Source organism: Hypanus sabinus, chromosome 7, assembly GCF_030144855.1.
Source record: "Hypanus sabinus isolate sHypSab1 chromosome 7, sHypSab1.hap1, whole genome shotgun sequence".
NCBI classification, from domain to species: domain Eukaryota; kingdom Metazoa; phylum Chordata; class Chondrichthyes; order Myliobatiformes; family Dasyatidae; genus Hypanus; species Hypanus sabinus.
In genome coordinates this window covers 123,598,564-123,619,872 of record NC_082712.1, presented here as the reverse complement: position 1 = coordinate 123,619,872, position 21,309 = coordinate 123,598,564, and the positions used below count along the sequence as shown (strand labels likewise).

The 21,309-nt window shown below is 41.3% G+C and overlaps 1 protein-coding gene across 6 annotated transcripts in view; it reads right to left on the bottom strand.

Annotated features, from left to right (window-relative positions):
* Positions 1-21,309, bottom strand: part of syt12 (synaptotagmin XII) — a 268,982-nt gene that overhangs the window by 50,872 nt on the left and 196,801 nt on the right. For 5 of the 6 annotated variants that reach the window (XM_059973917.1, XM_059973920.1, XM_059973916.1 and 2 more), the window contains one exon: positions 13,932-14,125. In XM_059973917.1, coding sequence (XP_059829900.1) covers positions 13,932-14,125 — 194 coding nt within the window. Of the gene's footprint in view, positions 1-5,984; positions 6,120-13,931; positions 14,126-21,309 lie in introns of those variants that run through there. The other variant, XM_059973921.1, reaches the window with a different exon arrangement.

The following is a 21,309-nucleotide window of genomic DNA, read 5'->3' as shown; positions in this document are numbered from 1 at the left end:
GCATCAGATCCAGAGTAACAATTATTTTGTTCTCTTTTGTGTACTGGAAATGACATTGAACAATCTTGAATAAGACATGCTCTCTAATCCAGGCAGCATCCTGGTGAATCTCCTCTGCACCCTCTACAAAGCGTTCACATCCTTCCTATAATTAGGTGACCAGAATTGAACACAATGCTTCAAGTGTGGTCTAATGAAAGTTTTATAGAGCTGCAACGTTACCTCACAGCTCTTGAACTTATTACCCCAACTAATGAAGACCAAAATACCGCATGCTTTCTTAATCACCTTATCAACTTTCACTGCAACTTTGAGGGGTTTATAGACATTGACCTCAAGATTCCTTTGTTCCTCCACACTGCTAAGAATCATCCTATTAACTCTGTGCTCTGGCTTCACGTTTGACCTTCTAAGGTGTGTAACTTCACACTTCTCCAGATTGAATCCTTCCCTTGATTTCCATAGTAACCTGGGGGTATATCCCATCCATCCCTGCGGGCTTCTCTACTTTAATGTTTTTCAGAAGTTCCATCAGGTTGTTGGGATCATTCTTCAGAAGTCTCTACCTCAATGAAAAAGTAGCATCACTATATTGCTATATTGGAGGCTTTGGTTCAATCCTACCTCAGGTACCTTTTGTGCGGACTCTGCATTTCCTTGAGACCGTTTGGGTTACCTATAAGTGATTGGACTTCCTCCCTGTGTAGGTGAATGGTAGAATCTGGGGGGAAAGTGCAGATGATGGGGAGAATAAAAATGGAATTAGCATTATAAATGGCCAGTTGATGGTCTGTGTAGTTAGTGGGCTGAAGGGCTATTTCTGTGCTATGTGCTCTCTGTGAATCGATGATGCAGAACTGCAGTGAAACACTCCAACACATTATCCACTCATATGTGTCACAATCTATGGATTTTTACTGCTTGGGTGTCCACTGTGGCTTGCTTGGCAGTTCTCTGAACTCTGAGACAGAAAGCTGTGCTTTGGGATATTTGAGCAAAAATGTTGTATAAATGTAAGTAATTCATGACTTTCCTCTACCATCTTTCATATTGAAGCTGTAAAGTTCTTACTCTGGTTTATACAATCAGATCTAAATAAAGGTGACAACTCCCTCACTGGCCAACTGAAGAATGAATCATGCCTGGAAGCTCACACGAAATTCATAATGTATGGCTATTGATTGGCCTCAACAAAATTGCCCCTAGATTTGTCATTTTGAAAGAACAGCATTGCTCCAGAACAAGGGAGAACTGAAGCAAAAAAAAAGCAAAGGAAATTGCATTTCGAAACAACAAGAAAGGAACCAGATCTTGAGCCACAAACAAGTTGTGAGCATTCTTGTCTCAGTACATAGTTTACATGACTCAGTGATAAATCCTTGCTTGTCACATTAACCAATCATCCAATCATGCAATTAATAACCAGGAGAAAAGCTTAGAAATCAGCTTAGTAATTGTGACCACTGAAGATTTTTACGCTCTGCCATCCTAGAAATAGTGGTAAAGTCTGATTGAAGAATTTGCTTAATTAAGCAATCTTCTCCTAAATGTCAAGATTTATTTCTCTGACATTTTTCAGCTCAATATGTACTGAAGAACAATTTCTTGCATATTCATATTGGCATAGTGTTTATTCTACAAAGAGAAGAGTGGATAATTAGGGTAATGAATATTCATCCTTTGAAGTATTTGGTAGAACAACAGTACTGAACAAAGAGCCTCAAGATATTCAGCAATATAGCACTGAAAACACTTCTAAAGCTACTGGTGTGAAACTGCCGACTAAGGTATGTGCAGGGTTCAATCAGATAAAGAAACCTTTGATTAATGATGTTTGTTAACATCACAATAAAATGCACTTTATCAAATTTAATTGAAAGCAGATATGAGGAGCTTATAGAGATCAAGATAAAATAATAAATAAAAACTAGAGATTCCTCTGCTTTAAGTGAAATCCTAAAGCATAATGGCAAGTCTGTGATTGGTCAGATTGGCCAGAGTCAATCATGGTAAATCAATGTATCAAACTGACACTTTGAAGCAGATTTACAACTCCATCCTTTCTTCATAACCATGTAAACTACTTTTAAAATATTATAACTAATGTATCTGAAAATTATTGCTTCACTGCTTTAGTGGAGATTTCAAAGCCCTGGGGAGATATACAAAAATGACTCTATAGCTAGAGTTATCTGAGAGATCTCTGAGGTGAAACGAGGTTGTTCATATACCACAGACGGTTAAGAGAAAATTTAGTTGAGATATATGTAATTGTGATGGATTTTGATGGTATAAATAAAAAGAAAATATTTCTTAGACCAGAGAGATCCATTACCAGTAAATATAGCTTCAATATTGCTGTCAAGTAAATTGGGGGGAAAAAAGAGTATTTTTCTTTGTGCAGGAATATGATACTGGTCTGGGGAGTCTACAAGAATTTCAGTAGGCATTTCCAGAAGGGAATTGGCAAACAAAAAATTAAAACAGAAAATAAGTGTAAAACTTTAGTGAAAGAAGTCCAGTGAACTAACTGGACTTGGAATCTGGACAATGGGCTGTATAAATAATTCTGTGCTTTCATATTTATGCCTTTTGACGTAGAAGGCCATTTGGTCTATCAAACCATGCTAGGTGTTTAGGGAATCCCATCAGTCCCAATCTTCCAAACATGAGAAAGTCTGCGGATGCTGGAAATTCAAGCAACACACACAGAATGCTGGAGGTACACAGCAGGCCAGGCAAAGTCTATGGAAAAAAGGACAGTCGACGTTTCGGGCGGAAATCCTTTAGCAGGACTGGAGAAAAGAAGCTGAGGGGTAGATTTGAAAGGTGGGGGGGGAGGGGAGAGAGAAATGCTAGGTGATAGTTGAAGGGGGAAGGATGAAGCAGAGAGCTAGGAAGTTGATTGGTGAAGGAGACAGAAGGCCATGGAAGAAAGAAGAAAAGGGTGGTGGGGGAGGAGCACCAGATGCAAGGAAATAACATGAGAGAGAGACAAGGGGATGGGAAATGGTAAAGTGGGGGAAGGGGTGGGGGCATTAGAACGGTGATGTTTGAGATATCGATGTTCATGCCATCAGGTTAGAGGTTACCCAAATGGAATATAAGGTGTGGCTCCTCCTAAGTGTGGCCTTATCCTGACTGTGGAGGAAGCCATGGATGGACATATTGGAATGGGAATGGGAAGTAGAATTAAAATGAGTGGCCGTTGGGAGATCCTGCTTGTTCTGGCGGATGAAGTGGAGTGAAGCGGTCACCCAATCTACATCAGATCTCACCAATATACACCAGGAGCATCGAACACAGTATATGATGCCAACAGACTCACAGGTGAAGTGTCACTTCACCTGGAAAGACTGTTTGGGGCCCTGAATGGTAGTGAGGGAGGGGGTGCAGGGGCAGGTGAAGCACTTGTTCTGCTTGTAAGGATAAGTGCCAGGAGGGGGATCAGTGGGGAAAGATGAACGAACAGGGGGATTGTGTAGGAAGCGATCCCTGCTGAAAGCAGGAAGTGGGAGGTAGGGGAAGATGTGCTTGGTAGTGGAATCCAGTTGGAGGTGGCGGAAGTTTCGGAGAATTATGTGCTGGATGTGGAGGCTGGTGGGGTGGTAGGTGAGGACAAGATGAACCCTAACCTGGTAGCGTGGTGAGTGGATGAGGTAAGAGCAGACCTGCGTAAAATGGAAGAGATGCAGTTGAGGGCAGTGTTGACGGTGGAGGACGGGGAGCTTCTTACTTTGAAAAAGGAGGACATCTCCTTCGTTCTAGAATGAAAAGCCTCATCCTGAAAGCAGAGGTGCCGCCTCCAACTGGATCCCAACACCAAACACATCTTTCCCTCACCCCCACTTCCCGCAGGGAGTGCTCCCTATGTGATTCCCTTGTCCATTCATCCCTGCCCACTGATCACCCTCCTGGCACTTATCCTTGCAAGCGGCACAAGTGCATCACCTGCCCCTACACCTCCTCCCTCACTACCATTCAGGGCCCCAAACGTCCTCCCAGTTTTGGCCTGAAACTTTGACTGTAATTTTTTCCATAGATGACCTCTGGCCTGCTGAGTTCTTCCAGCATTTTGTGTGTATTAGTCCATATTTTCCATTTATTTCCAAGTTACCTATTCTCTTTCACCTTGACTCTCATACCGCTCATGATAGACAACTCCCAGTGGCCAATTATCCTGCCGGCACATCTTTAGGATGAGGGAAAAAACAAAAGCACTGTAGGGCAATCCACTTCATCACAGGGCAACAGATAAAATCCGCATAGACAGCACCAGATCCCAAGATTCCCGAGTTTTAGATACTTGTCTAATAACTTTACCATTCTCTCTTTACAACTCTTTTGAAGTAGTTAATTGATGTTGAAGTGCCTTAAGGCAAACTAAGGTGCTTTTTAAAATCTTTTTCTATTATGATATTCAATGAAGTATCCCTGTCAATGATTTTTTATTTCACTGCTGTAGCGTAATGATATAAATTGCCACACTGTCACATAACCTATGAATCCATTCAAATTCATACAGAGTTCCTTACTAGTTCTCTCTACCAACCATATTTTAAATGGGACATGCACATATGTTTGATCATAATTTCAGTACTTCCTATTTTCGTGTAAAGTGACCTCTTTCTTTCTCCCCGGTATTTTGTTTAATGATTCGGCATTTGTCAAGGGCTAACATTGATAAGTATAGCCTCATTTGCCATGATTCATATATAATTTATCGCAGTGTTGATTTAAATATTTAGATTTTTGATTTACTGACACTCTTGAGGTCTATAAATAAATGCTAACAACCCTGGTGGGTGGAATTACTGATCAGAAAGAGCACACTGACTGCTTTAGTTCCATCAGCCTGCTAAATGAAGAACGCAATTGGCAAGAATACTCTTGCCACTTCGCATAACTTAAGTTTTGTGTTATTAAACTGGCTTTATGTTGATGTAATGTGCACAATCTCAATGAATCACAACAACTTTAACAAGATCCACAGCAAATAGGCAGATACCATTTTTTATTAGGTTAATGACTAATAAGTTGAATTAGTTACACAAATCATTAGGAAACTCAATTAACTATTCAGCTCTATAAATTAAGTAATGAAGTTTCCTTAGCCAGACAGGGTTTTGATAGATTAAACAATATTTATAATCCCATAAAGCTCACTAACAATTTATCTTCATGGGGATGTTGTTCTCAAATTTGATCAAAAGGACACAAGTCAATGTGAAATACCGATTACAATTTGTTTGCAGGAAGAACATACCTCCAAGATAACACTAGTGGCAAAAAAAATCAAATTCTTGGAGGAATTCAGTGGGCAAAATGAAAAGTGGAGGCCAAGGGATAAGTAATACTTTTGGTGAGGACATTGTATTGGGAGTGGACCCTGTTAAACCATAAGAGAATAAGAGATAGGAGCAGAATTAGGCCAGTTGGCCTATTGAGTCTGCTCCACCATTCCATCATGGCTGATTTATTATCCCTCTCAACCCCGTTTTCTTGCCTTCTTCCTGTAACCTTTGACATCCTGACTAATCAAGAAACAATCAAACTCAGCTTTAAGTAAACTCAATGATTTGGCCTCCACAGCCGTCTGTAGCATTGAACACAAACTCATCACCCTCCAGAAATTCCTCCTCATCTATGTTCTAAATGGGCGTTCTTGCATTCTGAGGCTGTGCCCTCTGGTCCTAGACTCATCCACTATAAAAAAATATCCTATCCACATCTGTTCTATCTACACCTTTCAATATTCAATATTCATCTATCTTTGCATCATCTGCAAACTTGGCCATAAAGCTATCAATCCCATCTTTCAAGCTATTGACATATAATATAAGAAGCTGTCCCATCACTGACCCCTACAGAACACCATTACTCACAGGTAGCCAATCAGAAAAGGCCCCCTTATTCCAAGTCTTTGCCTCCTTCAGCCAACCAATCTTCTATACATATCTTTCCAGTAATACAAGGGCACTTACCTCGTTAAGAAGCCTCTTGTGTGGCACCTTGTCCAAGGTCTTCTGAACATCTAAATCAACTATATTCCACTGCTTGTTATTTCCTCAAAGAATTCCAAAAGATTAATCAGGCAAAATTTGTAGGACGTGTTTTCCAATTGATAGGTGGAAGTTGGTTTGTGTATTGCAGAGAAAGTTGAGTGAAATCCATGGGCAGGTGAAGTCTGCAGTTTCCATTTGGGCCTAGTCCAACCTCTTATTGTCTTAGCTCAGTCTCCATTTAAGTTCCTACTTTTCATCTTTTCTGTCTCTGGTTCTTGTATCTAAAATTATTAGCCTGACAGAGATATCATAATAATAGTAATACACACAAAATGCTGGACAAACTATGCAGGCCAGGCCCTGATGAAGGGTCTTGGCCCAAAACGTCGACTGTTTACTCTTTTCCATAAATACTGCCTGGCCTGCTGAGTTCCTCCAGAATTTTATGTGTATTACTTTGATTTCCAGCATCTGCTGATTTTCTCTTGTTAGAGATAACATAAACATTTCTCTCTACTGATAATTTGACCGTAGTTCAAAATAACAGATTCTCTCTCTTGCTCTCTCTTTAGCAGTCCCTTAGGGCTAAAGATGACCTGTTTCTACTGCATTTGAAAGAGTGTAAGATATTTGTGTGTGTTGTTATACCAGCAATATGGTCTTGATAAAATAAGTCATGATCCAAAGGTCAGAGGTCAAAGATGAATGATGACAAAACTAATCTGCATTGATAGTAATGGAAACAAATTCACACACTGAGCCACCACTGAGACTTGATCTGCTTCTGTAGCGAAAGCTATCATCAATTTGGAAGAGTTGACCTTGCACTCAGAGAGTGAAATTTCAGTGAGCCATATAGAGGTTAGAAAAAAACCTCAGATTAGATTTTAACTGTTCCCTGAGCAAGATTCATATCCTAAAGCACCTTTGCATTGTTGCCAGACCCTCTGAGCTCCTGCAATAACATTTAAGTTTAGGTTACTGTCAACAGCAACTCTCAAAGACTCCTTGGATATGATATTCACCACTGATCCACGAAGTATAAAATTATGGGAGGCTGTGCTGTTTGCTATCATTCAAAAATATAATTGGGACTGGTGAAACTCAATTCACAGGCACCTCAGTCAGCAAGGATAAATGATATGCCTGAATTGAGCTGAGATTTATGAGTCAGGAGTGAAAGGCCTAGGAGTTAACCCACTCTCACTGGATCGCCATTTCAGTTATTGATACTGGTCTATTTATACTCCAGAGCCAAGTTACTAGATAATTGACAGGAGTAGGGATTTCAAGTTAATATAGTGAACAAGTTAATTCAGGTGTGCCTCACGCTTGGGTTCAATTATTCTTTTGTGCTACTCCTCTAGTTGTATCCTTGGCTTTAATGAAATCTACCAACATCCATGGTCTTCGATGAGTGGAGCTGATAAGCTTGAGGGACTTCTGTAGTGAGCAGAGAGACACCTGGATTATTCACTTTTTAACTATCAAGTTGTACCGGAGTGTTTCCAGACAACTTATGAAAAGTTTATAAGGACACTGAGATGGTTTCACAGCTCATTGAGAAGGGCCATGATTAACTGAAGAATGCACACAACAGATCTGTGTGTTGTATACCACTAAAGAAAGGTAAATTGGTTAACTGGAAATGAATAAAAAAATAGTAGTTGAAATTAACACATATTTGTAATTGCCTGGTGTTTACTAGGTGAGGTGTGTGAGGCAATTTCTTTGACTTTGAATGTGTGTGACTGTGGCCTAAAACAAAGCCAAATCCAAGCTGGAAGAATAGCACCTCACCTTCTGACTAGGCCCATTACAGCCTTCTGGACTCGACAGTTCAACAAGTTCAGACAATCAATAATCTCAACCATTGCTCCACATGCATCTGGCATTCACGGTCTTTCCCCCTTTCTCCATGAAGGTAGTTTCTTATAATTATTCTTTTCCTATCAAAGTTTAAAGTTCTAAGGAAATTTATTATTAAAGTACATATATGTCCCCATATACAACCCTGAGATTCAATTTATCCGGGGGAATTCCCAATATATATGAATTAGTAGCAGGACTAGGTCATTTCATCCCTCAACCTAACCCACCCTTCTATAAGATCAAGGCTGATCTGATTGTAAACTTGAGAGTGTGATCCTACCTACCTCTAGTAACCTTTCACCCCTTTATTTAACAAAAACCAATCCACCTCTGGACTCAAAGTATTCAAAGACAAAGAGGGTGCTAAAGGTTCACAATCCTGAGGAAAAATAAAATGTTTCAGCTCTGTTTTAAGTGGGAGAGCCTTTGTTTACAAACACTACACCCTGGCTGTAGATTATTTCACAAGGGAAGCCCCAACCATATACCCAATCTATATAGACAGCTTCAGAAATTATATTTGTCCTTCAGCCCACACCTCTCCACCATTTCTTAACCTGATTTATCATTCATTTTGCCAGCTGTAAGGTTGGGGTTCAATCTTGCTGCTCTGTGTAAGGAATCTGTATATTCTCCCTGTAACCATGTTGGTTTCCTTTGGGTGCTCTGGTTTCCTCTCACATTCCGAAGAAGTACGAGTTATGTTTGCAAGTTGTGAGTATGCTATGTTGGTGCTGAAAGCATGGCAACCCTTATGGGCTGCACCACCACCGGACTGTTTTTGTCATTGGTGGAAGAAGTCGCATTTTTCTGTATGTTTCGATGTTTCAATGTAGGTGACGATTACAGTTAATCTTTAATCTTCTCCATCACAGCCCTTTCTTTCTGCTCCCCTCCCCAGTGCCCTTCAACTACCACCACTGAAATCTTCTCCACTTCTCTACATGTTAGAGCATAACAACGACACTGACCTGAACCATTCGATTTGTTGCCATCTCTACAGAGTTTGCCTATTCAACCGAGTAGCTCCTGCATTTTCTGTTTTACTGAAGTAGCTGTTTGAGTTTTGCAGTTTATCAGGATTACTCCACTAGTGTTGGTGTTTGGACTCTGAAAGGAACCAATGACATTTGCCATCTGTGTGGCAGACCTAATCAGTGAAGGCAGCTGATAAAAACAGATGGATTTGAAGCTCACTGCCAAAACTCCTAATTGGTATATTTTCTGGCAAAAGCAGAGCAATACCTCTTTCATGTGGTACTCAAATCACTATCTGCCAATTCAACATCAGATTTCGGTAAGATTCCCATGTTCCTATATTCAAGCTCCCTATCATCCTTTTCTACCCTTTCTGCACTTTCTGCCCTTGCTGGAGTCCCTACATTTCCTCTCTGTCTCCACACCCCACCCCCCCAGGTTTTTAGCCTCTTATCCAGTCTTTAGATCTCCAGGTTCCCCCATTGTTCCTCTGGTCACCCTCCACATATCTCCTGCGATCTTTGGCTTCCCTGATGGACACTGCTTGATTCAGTGCATTTTTCTGTATGTTTCGATGTTTCCATGTAGGTGACGATTACAGTTAATCTTTAATCTTCTCCATTACAGCCCTTTCTTAAAAAAATACAGGAGCTACTCGGTTGAATAGGCAAACTCTGTGGAGACAGCAACAAATTGAATGGTTCAGGTCAGCGTCGTTGTTATTCCCATTGATTTTTGTAAATTACCATAATCTATAGAAGGCAATTATTACACTTCTACAATTTTGTCTCTCTCATCTGTGATTCAGCCACCATTGAAGTTTACCCTTCAATTTATATTGTTACAAAAGTAAAATACTGCAGTTCTAGCTATCTGAAATCTAAAGAATGATAGAAATGTTCAACAGGTCAGACTGTATATACAAACACACAGATAATGATTTGAGCTAATGAATGCTGATTTCAGCACTGATGAAAACATTCACTTTGTTTTTCTCCTCAAAGATGCTGACTGGTCCTGATAAACACTTTTAGTGATTTTGGTTTGCAGTTTTTATATAATAGTTGGCTCATAGTTGGGATTAGAGTAAAGACTAAAGATTAATTTTATTTATCACACATATATAGAATCTTTTTATTGGTACATAATCTTCTACAGCTATAAAATGATACAAAACTTCAACAGATTAATATGTATACAATTAATAAAGCTGAAGAAAAAAACTGATCGTACAATATAAAAATGGAAAAAATATATAGATATAGGAAAAAGAAGGAAAAAAAAGAACCCCATATAACTAGGAAAACCCCCCCACTAACTACAAAAAAAAACCCAGAGCAATATGTTTGACCATCATCTAAATATATAAAAAAGAGTCATCAACCACCATTTCATATTTATAAAAAAAATTGGAAGGAAACCCTATGACTTAATTCAAATTAAATGATAATATTTGGCAAAAGAACCCCATCTTCTCTCAAAATTGAATCGAGGATCAAAAGTTCTACTAATTTTTTCCAAACTAAGACATAACATTACTTGAGAAAACCATTCAATTAAGGTAGGGGGAGAAATATCTTTCCATTTAATAAAATAGCCCTTCTTGCCAGTAGTGTAACAAATGCAATTACATGTTGAACTGAGAATGAGATACCCTGAATATGATGCGGAACTATTCCAAATAGAACAGTTAATCTATTAGTTTGTAAATTAATTTTCAGAGCTTTAGAAATTGTAGAAAATAAAGATTTCCAAAACGATTTTAATGAAGAACATGACCAGAACATATGTGACAAAGTAGCTACTTCAGTTTTACATCTGTCACAATAGTTGTCTATACTAGGAAATATTTTAGATAGTCTCTCCTTCGTTAAATAATAATGGTGAACAATTTTAAATTGACTTAAACAATAGTTGACACATACTGAAGAAGAATTCACATTTTATAAAACTCGAAGCCAATCTTCAATAACAAAGGTCATATTAAGTTCTCTCTCCCAGTCTTGTTTAATCTTTCGAGATAGGTTCTCTTTTAGTAACAAAAATAAATTATAAATTCTGCTAATGGAACCTTTCACTAAAGGATTCCATTTCAAAATGGTATCCAACAAATCAGATTCTTGTAAATACGGAAACGTAGGTAAATATTGTTGTAAAAAATGTCTAACCTGAAAATACTGCAAAAAATGTGTATGAGCGAGAGCAAATTTATTAATTACACATATTAGTCACACATATATAGAACACAGAACATAGAATAGCACAGCACATTACAGGCCCTTCAGCCCACAATGTTGTGCCAACCCTCAAACCCTGCCTCCCATATAACCCCCCACCTTAAATTCCTCCATATACCTGTCTAGTAGTCATTTAAACGTCACTAGTGTATCTGCCTCTACCACTGACTCAGGCAGTACATTCCACGCACCAATCACTCTCTGAGTAAAAAACCTTCCTCTAATATCCCCCTTGAACTTCCGTCCCCTTACCTTAAAGCCATGTCCTCTTGTACTGGGCAGTGGTGCCCTGGGGAAGAGGCACTGGCTGTCCACTCTGTCTATTCCTCTTAATATCTTGTACACTTCTATCATGTCTCCTCTCATCCTCCTTCTGTCCAAAGAGTAAAGCCCTAGCTCCCTTAATCTCTGATCATAATCCATACTCTCTAAACCAGGCAGCATCCTGGTAAATCTCCTCTGTACCCTTTCCAATGCTTCCACATCCTTCCTATAGTGAGGCGACCAGAACTGGACACAGTACTCCAAGTGTGGCCTAACTAGAGTTTTATACAGCGGCATCATTACATCACGTCTCTTAAACGCTATCTCTCGACTTATGAAAGCTAACACCCCATAAGCTTTCTTACCTACCCTATCTACCTGTGAGGCAACTTTCAGGGATCTGTGGACATGTACCCCCAGATCCCTCTGCTCCTCCACACTACCAAGTACCCTGCCATTTACTTTGTACTCTTGGAGTTTGTCCTTCCAAAGTGTACCACCTCACACTTCTCCGGGTTGAACTCCAGTTGCCACTTCTCAGCCCACTTCTGCATCCTATCAATGTCTTTCTGCAATCTTCGACAATCCTCTACACTATCTACAACACCACCAACCTTTGTGTCGTCTGCAAACTTGCCAACCCACCCTTCTACCCCCACATCCAGGTCATTAATAAAAATCACAAAAAGTAGAGGTCCCAGAACAGATCCTTGTGGGACACCACTAGTCACAACCCTCCAATCTGAATGTACTCCCTCCACCATGACCCTCTGCCTTCTGCAGGCAAGCCAATTCTGAATCCACCTGGCCAAACTTCCCTGGATCCCATGCCTTCTGACTTCCTGAATAAGCCTACTGTGTGGAACCTTGTCAAATGCCTTACTAAAATCCATGTAGATCACATCCACTGCACTACTCTCATCTATATGCTTGGTCACCTCCTCAAAGAACTTTATCAAGCTTGTCAGGCACGATCTGCCCTTCACAAAGCCATGCTGACCGTCCCTGATCAGACCACGATTCTCTAAATGCCCATAGATCCTATCTCTAAGAATCTTTTCCAACAGCTTTCCCACCACAGACATAAGGCTCACTGGTCACTACCTCTTTTTGAACAAGGGGACAACATTCTCCCCTTCAATCCTCCGGTACCATTCCCGTGGACAACGAGGACATAAAGATCCTAGCCAGAGGTTCAGCAATCTCTTCCCTTGCCTCGTGGAGCAGCCTGGGAAATATTCTGTCAGGCCCTGGGGACTTATCAGTCCTAATGTATTTTAACAACTCCAACACCTCCTCTCCCTTAATATCAACATGCTCCAGAACATCAACCTCACTCAGATTGTTCTCACCGTCATCATGTTCCCTCTCAGTGCTGAATACTGAAGAGAAGTATCTATTGAGGACCTCGTGATATAGAAGCATTAAAACAGACAATGAAATATATCAATTGCGATAATTGGCAACACAGTCGAAGGATGTGCCAAGGGCAGCTCACAAGTGGAGCCATGCTTCTGGCATCATCGTAACATGCCCACAACATACTAACCCTAAACTGTATGACTTTGGAATGTGGGAGGAAACTGAAGCTCCCAGAGGAAATCCACAGAGTCATAGGGAGAACGCACAGTAAAATCTCCTCACAGACAGTGGAAGAATTGGACCCAGGCTGCTGGTGCTGTAACAGCATTACACTAACCACCACACTACTGTCCCACCCACACAGTAAGAGGCTAGTGATGTAATTCCCATTGAGCAGAAGCTGGGTGTTTGATCCCAACAAATAGAGATGAAATAGTGGCTCTACATATTGGTTATTTCAGAAAATTATTTATTTCTTTGGACAGGGCGTGGAAGAGTTCACCAGGATGTTGCCTGATTGGAGAGTATTAGCCATGAAGAGAGGTTGGTCAAACTGGAGCATCGGAGATGGAGGGGCAACCAGACAGAAGTGTAGTATATAAAGTGAGGAGAGGTGTAGATAGGATAGAAAACCTATGTCTTTTTACTATGCTTGAAATGTCAAATACTAGAGAGAATAGGTTTAAGGTGAAAGGCAGAAAATTTAAAAGAGATGCGTGAGGTAAGTTTATATTTTACTGAGAAAACAATAGTAATATTGATGAAGTATTTAGACAGACACATAAACAGGCAGGGTATAGCGAGATCCAACTATCTACAGGAAAATGGGATTAAGTTGGCATCATGGTTATCATAGACATGGTGAACTGAAATGCCTATCGCTGTACAGAACTGTATGAATGTATGAACTAGGAGCAGGTGTAAAGAGAATTCAGATCATTTAGCTTGTTCTGCCATTCATGAGTTTGCTCTGCCATTCAACAGAATTTCATGGGTGTGGATAACCCATTGCTACACTCCCATGATTACAACTCAGTAGTTCCCATAGCCTCTTTGAAAGTGTTGTCAGTTAATGTCACTTCCCTGCTCTGTAACTGTGGACCTGCAACCTTTTGTTTTCCAGGTACATGCACAAATCCTACCTGGAAGACCAATGGAATGAAAATCACAGGAGATGTACAGTGAGCAGTCTAGAGATTTAGTCTAAGATTACCTTTTGCCTAACCTCAGAGTATGATGTCCCGTACTTCTGTTCCAGGTATCTATAATCATAGTTTGGGAAAGGAGATGGTGCAGGGTAACTTCCAGATTTCCAGAGTTTCCATAGGTTCACTCCAACTATCACCAGGATAATCAGGACTCCTGATCCATAGATCCCCATTTCCCAGCTCGCTGGATTTCTGATCACTGTTGGAAGTAGAAGAAACCATTGCTATAGTTAATAATTGGAACAGTCAAACAGTCCGTTGTTTATAGGGCTATATCTGAATGTTCCCTAAAGGACTTGGAAAAGCTCACATTGAATGGAAACAGAGAATGCTGGAAACATTGGCCAAGCAGTATCAATGAAGGGAGAGACAGTTATATTTCAAGTATTGGAACCCTTCATCAAAATAATAAAAATCCACGTGGAATGAGACAGAGCTGGAGACACATGCTAAGGAAAAAGAAAAGTCCGTGGAAGCAAGTTTGTATCAACATCTTGAAGAACAGAAGATAAACAAGGCAAAATGTACAAATAGAAGTTCTTCAAGGGTTTAGAAAAGAACTTAAAGATTGGACTGGAAATTTTAACTGTTCCTCTTGCCACGTATAGCCTAACCTGCTAAGAGCAGTTTTTTGATTTTGATCCCACATCAAATGAAATACTTACAGAATATGTTAGCAATTTCACAGCTACAATACTCTGCTGTCGTGAGGATATAATCAGGAGAACTCCAAATAAATTTGGAATATTAGTATTTTACTTTTTCTTACTTATTCCTAAACCTAGACCTTTTGGCCTCTTACCTTCCTTGATCTATTCACCACGAATAACTGATGTGATATTCACTACCTTGATTTCTCACTCCTTCTGATTGTCCACACACTCTGCTCTGCAAACCAACCTGGATTTTGTTCTGAAACCCTACACAATGACAGTGTAGATGTATTCTGGTTAACCTACCTCTATGCTGCAGGTAAGCTCACAGACACATCCTCTTACTTCCTTCTGAACCTTGACCCCAGCAAATAATGCCAGACCATCACAGATTTCATTTCCCTTTACAGCCTTCAACCTGATGGCTCCTCAGCTCTGTAGTGCTGCTTCTACCTCGTACCCAAGATTCACAAATAGACTTGTTTCATCCTGCTCTCGTCTTACAAATTTAGTTCTTCTTACCTTAACGTAATCAAGTCTTCCTGGCCAGTACCTTCCCATTTACATCCATGACACTTTTGGTAGCCTCTGCTATTTTGGCAGCTTCCAATTTCAAGTTTCCAAATGGCTCACCTACAACATGGATGTTTAATCCTTTTACATATCCACCCCACATCAGCAAGGTCTGAAAGCCCTCCAATTTTTCCTAGAAAGGAGACCAAAACAGCGTCCCTCCACCAACATTCTAATCAACTGGCAGAGGTTGTTGTTATGCACAGCAACTGTCCTTCCATTACACTCACTTTCTCCTGATTAAAGGGGTAGCTACGGGAATGTGAATAGGCCATAGCTGTGCTGGATACGTGCAAGACTCCTTGTACCAGGGTTATTTGGGACCAGTCCACCAACTTTTTCTCTAATACATCAACTGTATTGGTGCTGCATCCTGCGCTCAAGAGGAATTCAAAAATATCATCACTTTTGCTGCCAATTTCAACCCCCCTCCTACATTTATGTGGCCTGTTTTTGATAATCCCATTATTTCTGGATCTGTTCCTCTCTATCTCAGGAGATAGACTCATCACCAACATATAACACACAGAATTCCCCCAATACATTGACTATACGTCTCATCTTGCCAGGATAGAATCCAAAGCAGTATCATCACAGAAATGCTTCATGAAAGGTGTTGTATCATGGCAGTAGAACTGTGCAAGGCATAAAAGTTACTGTGAGTTACAATCTAAGTAAGTAGTGCAAAGGATAAGTAATGAGGTGGTGTTCATGGGCTGTTCAGAAATTTGAGGATGAGGAGGATGAAGCTATTCCTTAAACATTACTTGTGGGTCTTCAGGCTCCTATAGCTCCTCCCTGATGTTAATAATGTGAAGAGGACATGGCGCAGGTGGTGACACCATTCCTTTCGCCCATTTTCTTTCTTTACCCCATCATGTTTATTCCTATGGTGAGGCCTTCCACTTTGGGTGTCTCTGAAGCGCTCTCCCTCTTTCTGAAAAGTGGCTTCCCCTCTGACAGAGTGGCTAGAGCTCTCAATTGCACTTTCTCTGTCTTGTGCGTGTCTGCTCTCACCCCTCATCCCCCAGGGATAGAGTGCACCTGGCACTCGCCCTCCATCTCACCAGTCTTCAAATGTATTGTCCTTTGCAATTTCCTCCAGCTCCCACATGATACTCTCCCTTCTCCTCTGCCTACCCCCACTCTTTCAGTGTTTCATAGGAACTGCTCAGCCCATGCCTCCCTGGTCCACAGCCCAGCCCAAGGCAGCTTCCGAAGCAGATTGGGGAATGGCTTTCTAAAGTACTTGCACTCAGTGGCACTCTTGAACTTCCTGACGTGTGCCATTTTAAGTCCCATTCCCTCTCCTATTCAGACTTCTCTTCCTGTAGCCTCTTTCAAGGCCATAGTGAGGCCCAATGTAAATTAGAAGAAGTAACTCTTATCTACTCTCTTGAATCTTCGAAATCCTTTGGAAGGAACATTGAATTTTCCAACTTTTAAGTAAATAATCTCTTATTGTTTCCCATTATCCTGCTTATGCCCCTATCTCACCCTGTTTCTGTAAAGTGGTTCCCTAACAATTGGACATCATGATCCCTATCACCTGATTCATCTTAACCAATCTCCACATAACCTTTTTGTCTTAAACTTTACTCTGTAGACCGCAGCTCTTTCTCAAAAACAGTAATACCTCCACTCAGCCAGGTCTGAGCAAGGTCCCTGAATCGTTACTATAGAACATATCATAGAACAGTACAGCACCATATGGGCCCTATGGCCCATGATGTTGTGCCGATCTGTATAAACATACTCCATGATCAATCTAACCTTTTCCTCCTACACAGCCCATAACCCTCCATTTTGCTTACACACATGTTCCTATCTAAGTACCTTTTCAGTGGCCCTCTTGTATCAGCCTCTGTCATCACCCCCAGGGGTGTGTTCCAGCGTGTTCACGTGCATTACATTGGTTAAATGGATTCTCCTTCCTTTGCTGCTGGTCCAGATGAGATCTAGCACTTCTGTTTTATTTCCAAAATCTTCATGAAGCGCTTTCAAACCATTCTTGAAGGAAAGAGATTGCAAGTGTGTATTTACAGATAAGTGTAGGAGATGACAAATAAAAGAGAAGGGTAGATTGGAGCTGTGATGTTGAGTAAATAATAAGGGTAGTTATGGACAATAGAAATAAGCTGAAGATCACTGATGAATAAATGAGTTTTGGCTGTAGCCTGACACTAATATGTTTAGGAGGAATGTTCTATCACCTCACACTCTGTATGACTCACAGTCTCACTGCCTTATTCACTGAAATACCAGAGAAAATCTAATAAGATTAGGATACATCCTGTGAGCAATGAACTAGCTCTTTAGTTTCTTTGGCAACACACACAAAGTGCTGGAGGAACTCAGCCGGCCAAGGCAGTATCTATGGAAAAGTGTAAATGGTAAATGTTTCAGGTCTATGGCTCTATGGTTCAAAACCCTTCATCGGGACTGGAAAGCAAGGGGAGAAGTCAGAATAACAAGGTGGGGGGAGGGGAGGAAGAAGTATAAGGGGGCAGGATATAGTGAAACTGGGAGGGGGGAACACGGGGAAGTTAAGAGCTGGGAAGTTGATTGGTGAAAGAGATAAAGGGCTGCAGAAGGGGGAATCTGATAGGACGGGACAGAAAGGACCATGGAAGAAAGGGAAGTGGGTGGGAGAAACAGAAGGAGGTGATGGGCAACTAAGGAGATAAGGTGAGAGAGGGGAATGGGAATGGGGAATGATGAAGGGAGAGGCAATTGCCAGAAGTTCAAGAAATTGATGTCCATGCCATCAGGTCGGAATATAAAGTGTTGTTCCTCCAACATGAGTGTGGCCTCATCGTGGCAGTAGAGGAGGCCATGGACTGATATTTTGGAATGGGAATGGGAAGTAGAATTGAAATGGGTGACCGCCGGGAGGTCCTGCTTTTTGAAGTGGATGGAGCGAATGTGCTTGGTGCAGTCTCCCAATCTACACTGGATCTCCCCGATATACAAGGGACCATACTGGGAGCACCAGTTACAGTAGATGACCCCAACAGACACACAGGTGAAGTCTTGAATTTCTTACTGGATTTATTAATGGCCTATTTACACTTGTGAGATTAGACTACATCCATCCCACTCATCCCCCTTCCCCAAGTGGAAGTAGCCTCGCTAGGTCTGTCTTACTCAGTGCCTTCCCTCAAACAACCGGACAGCTGAGGCTACATGATTAGTTGCCTGTCACTCCTGTTCCTGTCAAGAATCGGGAAAACTGGGGAACATGTGAAACTGCTCGCATAGGCCGTTGGACTGCGGGTGATACGCCGTGGTGTGACGTAGCCTAGCGCTGAGGCTTTGGGTCATCGCAACCAGGACGAAGTCCCATGTGTAATGTCGCCCACCGAAGCAGAGCATCACCTGCCGTGTCTTGAAAGTCTGGATTCCTGCTGCCGTTGACGGCCTCCAGTGAGGTTTCATCACTCTGCATCAATGGGCGATGCTGTCAGCACACTCACTTGAGCACCATGTCATACAGGAAGCATTGCCTGGTCAGCATGTTGAGCAAGAGAACATGGTAAAAGCACAGGCCTGGCATCGTCTGTTTTGCAGGGGACAGGCATCCTTATGTTGAGGGCCTTGCTGAGCGGGCTTACTGAGTACAGAAAGGAGGAAGAATGATGCACTCCTGCCCTGCTGAGTGTAGACTATCTGGTGTTTTAGCAAGCTCCTAATAGTCCATCGCGGGTGCATCACCAAGGGCGATGCAAACTTGACCAGGCATTTGCTGCATGAATAGTTCTTTAAAAGTGAAACTGGGATGATGGTTTCATAGGAGAGACAGCATGTAGTCCATTAGCTCTGAAGGCCTAGCATCACTGAGATAGGGTAAGGAAAGCATCTGTTTGGTGCGCCCAGACTCTGATAGTGCAGAAGTCTGTATAAGGTGGGTTTTCAGCGATCGGCATTTGTCGTGTTCGGGAGGCTGTTCAAGCAGACTCACTACTCTCGCAGCTGTGGAACTGCTGAGCGACACTACCACATAGCAAAATTTGGTTTGTCGGTGGAGATTTCTCGAAACACGAACTGGACCTCAGCTTGTACAAACCAAGCAGCGGCATTTTGCACCCAAAACTCCAGCAGTTTCAAAGCAACTGCATTGGCCAACATATTCAATAACTCTGGAATTGTCCTAGAGCATTGGGGGCAAAACTAGTGTAGGTTTTCATAAATAAAACAAACCTGAGGCATTTTATGCTTAACAAGACCTGTAACACATTTTATTTAACTCCTAAACCTGAACACAAAAGCATACTAAAAATCCTTACATAACAACGTCATTGAGTAAGACCAGCCTCTTAAAGCGAAACCCAAGCTCCCTGTTGGTGGTTGTGGATTATGTACATTTTTGGCAATTACATTACCTCAGAGTGGTACCTCAGAGAACATAAATGAGAAAGAGAGTAAATAGCATAGTTAGAGGAAGGGGGAATGGGTTTACACTGTTGAGAACTGGCAAGGGCCCAATAAGGTAAATTACATTAAAAATGCAAACACGAGGAAATCTGCAGATGCTGGAAATTCAAGCAATTCACACAAGATGCTGGGGGTCGGAGGTAGAAACGGGGAGTGCGGGGTGTGGGAACTATGTGGTTGGTGGCAGTGGATGGAAGATCCCCAGAGCTGATAAGGATGGTGATAGTGTGGGAGATAATGGCCTGGTGCTCCCTGGTAGGGTCATGATCGAGGGGTAAATAAGAGGAGGTATTAGCGAGTTGTCACTGTGCCTCGGCAAGGTAGAGGTCAGTACACCAGACTACAACAGCGTCCCCCTTATCAGCGGGTTTTATAGTAAGGTTGGGATTGGTGCGGAGGGAGCGGAGAGTAGAACGTTCGGAAGGATTGAGGTTGGAATTGGAACAAGGTGTGGTGAAGTTGTGATGGTTGATGTCCTGATGAAGGGTCTCAGCCCAAAACATCGACTGTACTTCTTCCTATAGATGCTGCCTGGCCTGCTGCATTTCACCAGCAGTTTGAGTGTGTTGCTTAAGTTTTAAGTTTTTTATGTGCCATGTCGTATACCATGGGCAGTTAAGGTCTTCCTGTGAACATTATTGTTCCTGGCAAATATTTCTACAGAAGTGGTTTGCCATTGCCTTTTTCTAGACTGTGTCTTTACAAGACAAGTGACCCCAGCCAGTACTCATCAGAGTTGGTCTGCCTGGCGTCAGAGGTCACATAACTATGCACCAACTGCTCATACGACCATCCGCTACCTACTCCCATGGCTTCACGTGACCCTGCTCAGGGGGCTAAGCAGGTGCTACACCTTGTCCAAGGGTGACTGCAGGCTAGCAGAGGGAAGGAGCACCTTACACCTCCTTTGGTAGTGACAAATCTCCACCCCGCCTACTACATTAGGTAGGTAAGTTAAAAATAAAGTGTGAGAATTCTTTACCTCCATCAATATGTCAGACAACATTTATAGTGCTCTCCCCATATGGTGTTAATCTTCACTGCTAGACAATCTGAAGTTGCAGATCTCTGGATATAATTAAACTGAAAAAACCTTAACTTAAGTAAATAATTAATTGGCTTTTAGAAGTGCAGTTAACATTTCCCCAGTTTGCTGATGAGAAGTCTGTGAGAATATAAATTGCCAAAATAATTTTGCATTTATATTCATATTAGACTTTTTGAGGTCACACAATAAGAATAGGGTTATTTCATTTATACTACTTGCAGGCCACATCTATAATTCATCTTATGATGAAGTGCTGTAGAATAATGCTAAAGGTCTTATTCCAGCTACAAATTAGATAAGGAATTATGAAAAAATTAAGGAAGATTTGAACAAACTTTGGGAGTGAAGACATCATTATTATATTAGTTTTAATAAGTATAAGGGTGGCAGAAGGAACAAAAGAACTACTTGAACAGTAAGATTATAAATAGTGTCAAAGAACAAACAGATCTGGGATGTAGATTTGTATGTTATTCTAAATAGCAACATTGTTGAATGCAGCTACTTAAGAATCAAAGGTCCTGAATGTTAATCTGGCAGAATAAAACTTATAAAGCCGTAGAGGACTCTAATACAGAAACAGACCATTCAGTTCATCTAGTCTGTGCCAAATTGTTATTCTCCCTGCGCATGGGCTGAGACCTCCATACCCCTCCCAAACATATCCAAGCTTCT